Below are 6,642 nucleotides of genomic sequence, written 5' to 3'. Positions count from 1 at the left end.
AGCAGATCTATTGATCCATAGTGAGAGGGACGCAGAGATGGCACATAGACTGGAATTTAGTCTCTTTCTTGTCACTGGGACACTAGGCTCTATCAGGTGAATATAGGAAGATGACACGGACTTGGCGTAAAGGAAATGGAACCTGGTTGAACCCCTCAGAACTGCCAACTTTGGCTCAGAGCCAGGACCGCAGGATAACCTGGTGTAGGTTGTAGGTGTAGGTACTTATTCATCAAGCCCTTCTTTCCTTGGCATCCAGAGAGATATCATCACAGTTGGGGATGAAGTCATAGTAATTTCTTTCTCATCACTGCTATGGCATCCCAATTTTTTTTTTTTTTTTTGTCATTCAAGAACAATAGCATTGATGCTGTGTCTACCACTTTCATCCTGAAGTTTTGCCTTGTAGCAGGCTCACAGAAAAGACAAAGACGGTCATGCTGTCAGTGTTCCACAGCGAGAAGGGACTAAAATTGTTTCTCCAGAACTTGGATTTCTGTATGAGTTTCAAAGGGTTCTTTAGGATGGTGACCAACAAAGCTGGCAACCTTGCAGGACCATATCATGAGATCCAGAAATAGCCAGCATAAAGGTCTCTGTTGCTTCTAAGGTCACAGGAGTAGATTAACATCTCTAATTCAAGGTGACTGGCATATGTTGCTCAAGATGCAAGCCTTGTTTGCTTCTTGCTTCTAATCTTCCTGCACAATGAGAATGGGGTTTCTGATCTCTGGTATGTCACAGTAGAGTCCTGCACAGGTTGGTTTCTCAAAGATTCTGCCCCTCTGGCCATCCCACAGCTTCCCAGTTCTTTCCCCACATCTGTGGCTTGGAGCTTGTGGCTGCCACTCCCATCTTGGAGAGATAAAAGGCGGGTGCCCGTGTGTGCGCTTTGTTTCTGTGTACATATGTAACAGTTTTTCTTTTGGTTATAGCCCATTCACGCACTAAAATCAGGCAGCAAAGTATACTATGGTTGTGCAAGAAGGGTTCCATTTGTCATTGGGGAACTCTGTGGTAAAACCACAAGTGTGCTGTCCCACCTGCTGGTTCCCCAAAGGGAAGGATGCAAATTCTTGTGTCTTTTTGGTTTCCCTTCATGGTAGGAGAGGTAAACAGCTTGATGGGAATACATGGTGCTGCTATTGTTGTCATTTTTTCCCCAGAATGAGAAACTCTCAATGAATAATTAAATTCTGAGTCACAGGAAAAAGCTAAAATGAGAACCCAACTCTGAAATACTAAAGACCCAGTGCTTAAGACCCTCAAATTTGTTGCCTCTGTACATAAAGCTGCAGTCTTGTATGGGTGATGGAGGCAAGTGGAGTAGGAGAAGGGATAACAATTAAACTACAGTGTGGCCGGGCGTGGTGGCTCACTCCTGTAATCCCAGCACTTTGGGAGGCCAAGGCAGGTGGATCCTCTGAGGTCAGGAGTTCGAGACCAGCCTGGCCAACATGGTGAAACCCCGTCTCTATGAAAACTACAAAAATTAGCTAGGTGTGGTGGCGTGCACCTGTAATCCCAGCTACTCAGGAGGCTGAGCCAGGAGAATCACTGGAACCCGGGAGGTAGACACTGCAGTGAGCCAAGATGGTGCCACTGCACTTCAGCCTAGGCAACAGAGCAGCAAGACACCGTCTAAAAAAAAAAAAAGAATTAAACTACAGTGAAGAGGGAGCAAAGCGAATGCAGAGTCATAGCTTCCCCTCTGTGGCAAAGCCATGTGTTTCCTGAGTTATAGAGATATTATTTAGTGAATATGTGAAAAAGATAAAGGCCACTTTGCTACCTCTTTTTTTAATTTCTTATGATTCTCTACATATTTTCAGAATCTGAATGGGCTCATTTGGTACAGATCTAGTCCAGTTAAATTTTCTGAGACTTGAAGAGGGGCAGTTTGATACAGAAATTTGTATATTAACTAAATAGCCTTCAGAAAAAGTATGACAACTTCAATGAAATATACACTCTCTTAAGTTGGTTTTACTACTTGGAGGTAGCCTCACACCATATTAAATATTTCACTGCCCATTTTACCATATATCCGGTGAATATTAAAAATATTGTTCACTATATAGACCTGATTAATTGAAGAAAAATATAGCTTCTTATCGTTGACATTATGAGGTTAGAAATAGCATCCTATGCTAATCTGCAATGCCAAGAAATGAAGATGGTTTAAATCAGATCTCATGACTAATGCATAAGATCCAAAGTTCTTTTATTCCTGGCTATTTTAGAAAACTGGGGTGTATTTTTACCCTAAAAACTAATTCTTAAGATTTATTGAAATAATACAAAATGACTTATAACTAACATCTCACAATCAAGATTTATAGTTTACTGATTATTACAGAAATGATAATTTCCCCATTTGAATTTTAAAAAATATGTATATGCAATGGTTTAAGTCCATATTCAAGAATATTTGATCCTTAGTTGTTGTTATTTTTGTTTTTAGATAATATCAGGAAAGATAATGTGCTTTAATAAAATGGAAAGTTTAGATTGATTTCTGCATTTGCTGGTCCATTTTAATTGTACTTATTGTGAATTCATTGAAATGGAAAGAAATATATCCAGCAATAAAGTAGGCCTGTTATTTTTGCTTGTTTTTGTTTTGGTCATGACAAACTGTGAAATGCTGTGTTTTTTCTATAGTTCTAGTCCATGAAATCTGCAATCTTTCCACTTGATTTACGAAGGACCCTTAATTACTGCTGTCATTAGCACCTAGTGTTCAAAACAGTCTGTTTAAATGTACTGTTAGTCTCACCTCCAAGTCCCTGCTTGCTTTATTTTTTTCCAAGGGTAAGTAAAACAATAATTGACTTAGTAACAACAATCATTATGTACAGTGAATTAAATAATATTAAACATTTTTAAAGCCTATTTCCATTTATTCAGAATTTGGTATTTGTGTGTTCAGACTGGCCTAGACTTAGAACAAGTGTCCATAAGTAGCGCTGTTACTAGCGCAGACTTATTACTTGGGTTTTAAAAACAAGTCACTCATTTGCCTTTTTCTTTCCATATGGATAGGGATGACAGGCAACTGCTGTAAAGCTTCAATGTTTCTGCCTGGTCATGCACATTTCTGCAATATAATGCATAAATGTATAACAACAACTTGGGATCGCTTGATAACCTCCCTTGGAATAAGGAAACCCAACCAGGCGCGTCCCCGCGCACGCGCGCGCGCGTACACAGACACACACACACACGCTCTCACGCACACACACAGGTCAAAAGTTGATTTATTTCTGAGATCCCCTAGAATCTTTCTTCTCCCCGTTGCTGGCGGCTCTGGGCTTCTCGGCAGGGCGGTAGTGTGGTTGGGGGCGTGGGAGGGGCGCGGGGCGCCGAGGCGACGGAGGCGGGAGCCGGGTGCTGGTGCGTGCCGCGCCCGCTCCTGCCGGGTGAGAGTCCGGGCCGGGTTTTGCGCCGTGTCCGCGGGCTTGTCTCACGGCCTCCAGCCGCCGCCGCTGCCGTGTTTACTGAGCTCGCGCGTCCTGATATCACTCCGCTGGCATGGAGGAGGAGGAGGAGGTGGAGGAGCGAGAGGAGGAGGAGGAGGCGGCGGCGGCGGCGGCGAGCAGTTGATCATTGTGATGGTGGCAGGAGCAGCGGCGGCAGCGGCAGCCCAGCCGAGCGTTAGGTGCTGCTCTCCGCGCGGCGTTTTGCAAAGGACTTCACCGATCTACTTTTGCAGTCGCCTCGGACTGTCCATGTGTTTACTTCCCCCAGCCCGAGGATTCGATATCTAGGTTCCTGTGAAATGCAACTGAACAGCCAAAGTACTTTGAGAACACGGGGCGGCATAAACACCAAAACTTTTTTGTGGAAGGAAAATGCAATAAGCAAGCTTGCCGTTTTCCGATGCGGTGTGGAGTGAGTGTGTGTCGCGCGTGTCCGCACTGGAGGCATATGCTTGTGTGTGTACATGGGGTGTGTTTTTCGGTACGTAGGGAGAAAATGCTTGCCAACCACCGGAAATCTCCTGGAATTTATTAGAAAATAATGGATTATAAAAAGAAGGCAGGCGAGGAGCGGATCTCCCCTTGAGTTGCAACCCGATTTGCTGCTGGCTTAGTTTGTTGTGATTCTTTTTGTTGATAGGTGTCTGATGGTATTCCGATAACGTTCCCCCCTTTTCTTCCCCTCGAGCTTTTACAGTTTAAAAAAAGGAAACAAAAAACCACCCCAAAATCTCCCCCCCTTTTTTTCACCCCGTCGGGATCGCCGTTTCCATCCATGTGCTTGCGTCTCCCCCGCGTTCCACTTAAACTATTTTAATCCTTGGACCCAAGGAGGAGGCTGATAGGGGGGTGGATAAAAAAAGTTCTTCCAAAATAGTGTGCCCGGGGAGCAGGATGGGGGATTTCGCAGCCCCCGCTGCTGCCGCGAATGGCAGTAGTATTTGCATCAACAGTAGCCTGAACAGCAGCCTCGGCGGGGCCGGGATCGGTGTGAATAATACTCCCAATAGTACTCCCGCTGCTCCGAGTAGCAATCACCCGGCTGCCGGTGGCTGCGGCGGCTCCGGGGGCCCCGGCGGCGGCTCGGCGGCCGTTCCCAAGCACAGCACCGTGGTGGAGCGGCTCCGCCAGCGCATCGAGGGCTGCCGGCGGCACCACGTCAACTGCGAGAACAGGTACCAGCAGGCTCAGGTGGAGCAGCTGGAGCTGGAGCGCCGGGACACCGTGAGCCTCTACCAGCGGACCCTGGAGCAGAGGGCCAAGAAATCGAGCGCCGGCACCGGCAAACAGCAGCACCCGAGCAAACCCCAGCAAGATGCGGAGGCTGCCTCGGCGGAGCAGAGGAACCACACGCTGATCATGGTGAGGGCGCACGGGCAGCGGGCTTGCAGCGCGCGTTGGGGGTTGTGGTGGTGGTGGTAGTGGGGGGCGCGTGGGGCTTCTTACATAGGGGTACAAGGGTCTGATTTGCACGGTGGGTGAGGTGGGCTGAAGCCGAAGGGTTAACGTCAACTTTTCTTAGGGAAAAAGCTGCCGTCGCCGCTACCTGTTAATCTGTCAAGGTTGTCAGATTTGGGGAGGAGGGGGCGAGAGGGGAGAAGCCAGTCACGACTGCGAGGGGCGGAGGGAGCCTAGAGGAGCGTCGAAGTGAGGTGCTGGAAAAGTTTCCCCCCTTCCCTTTCTTAGATACCGATTTGAAACAGTGAACCCCTGAGTTGAAACCTTGCTCCTCCTCTTCGCCGCTTCCCACCCCACCTCTAGCCGCGCCGCCTCTCCTCCCCAGACCCGTCCCCCTACGCCCACCCCTCTGCACATCCGCTGGGTGCGTGGAGATATTGATGCTGTCGCAGATTCTGGGCGGGCACCAGGCCCTCAACTCCTAGGGGGAAGCGGGGAAGGAGAGCCTCTCGCCTCCTCTCCCCTGCTCACCCACTTTGGGCTGAGAAAGTCTGAGAGTTTTGTGAATGAACTTTGAAGTGGGTGAGAAACGAGCGAGGGTGGTTGCGCGCGGGGGTGCTCGAGGGAGCGCGCGCGGATGCGGGGCGTGGGTGCGCTCCGCTGGTTGCTCGAGACTTGGGGCCAGGCCGGCAGGTGGAGCGGCTGGGAGGGTTAAGAGGGGAGCGGCCTGGAGGGGGCGGGAGGGGAAAGCAACACCCAAGGTTTGCGCCAAGAGGCCCCACCATACAACTTCGCTTGGGATTCTTTCCTTTTTTTCCTTTTAAACTTGCTTGCACGGAGTCCTCCGCTTGGCTCCCCCCGCCCCACTGCCCGCCAACTTTGGGGGCCTGCCTAATAAGCCCAGAGCTGTGGAAGGTAGCAGGGAGGTAAAAGAGGCTTAAATGGCTGGGTGGGCGGGTTCGAGGTAGGATGAGCAGCCAATGGCTTAACTTCTCCAGGAGGAAGGGGCAGTTCCCACCCCCAAGCCGGAGGCTAGAATCCTTTCTCTTATCTCCCTTCTCCGGTTCTTTTGCTTTCCTTTCTGGGTGAGGGGAGGCCGGAAGCTTGGGAAAGGTGTCTGCGCCCCCTCCCCCACCGCGCCGCCCGGGTGCTGGGTGGGCCGGGCGACGGGAATCCTGGAGCGTGCCGGGGCCGCGCACCTTCTCCCGTTTCCCGTGCGGACTGCCCCGCGATCGGCGGCGCAGAGCCCGGCAGGGGCAGCTCTCCCGTCGTGCGGTTTAGAAATCGCACACGTTCCCGGTCTGTGAGTCCCCGGCGCCGGGGGTGGTGCCAGTGCTGCCGCGGGCTTTCGCCGGGCGCTCGGGCCGGTGCTCGGTGACAAAGAGTCGGCTTGGGGGAGGGGAGGCGACGCCGCAGCGCTCGCTCCCCACCTCCCCCCACCCCGCACGTGAAGAGGAACAATTTGTTTATCTTGGGCCTCAAGAATCCTTCCCTCCTCCCAGTTCTCCGAGGGCGCCCTACCCCTCCTCCCTCCCCTCCCAGGTCGGCGCGATCCTGCCCAGTCCGGCCGGCAGCACCTTCCCTCCTCCTCTTCCTCCTCCCCCTCCTCTTCCTCCTCCCCCTCCCCTTCCTCCTCCTCCAGCCCCTCTTGCCCGCCTTCTCCCTCCCTTTTGGAACGTGGCCGTGGGGGAGGGAGCGGGAGGCGCTTTGTCCGCCTCGCGGCCCAGCTCAGCCCCCGGGGCCGCGGGGCTGGGAGGGGTGC

General features: G+C 51.2%; 1 protein-coding gene across 1 annotated transcript in view; it reads left to right on the top strand.

The window, feature by feature from the left end:
- The first annotated feature begins 4,137 nt into the window (after positions 1–4,137).
- MAML3 (mastermind-like 3 (Drosophila)) overlaps positions 4,138–6,642 on the top strand; it is a 446,583-nt gene continuing 444,078 nt past the window's right edge. Inside the window, exon 1 of the mRNA XM_011955788.1 lies at positions 4,138–4,844. Coding sequence (XP_011811178.1) covers positions 4,377–4,844 — 468 coding nt within the window. The 5' untranslated portion in view covers positions 4,138–4,376. The remainder of the gene's footprint in view (positions 4,845–6,642) is intronic.

The sequence above is a fragment of the Colobus angolensis genome, unplaced genomic scaffold, assembly GCF_000951035.1.
Source record: "Colobus angolensis palliatus isolate OR3802 unplaced genomic scaffold, Cang.pa_1.0 Scaffold400, whole genome shotgun sequence".
NCBI lineage: Eukaryota > Metazoa > Chordata > Mammalia > Primates > Cercopithecidae > Colobus > Colobus angolensis.
The sequence above is the reverse complement of the archived record's forward strand: the minus strand, read 5'-3'. Positions and strand labels throughout refer to the sequence as shown.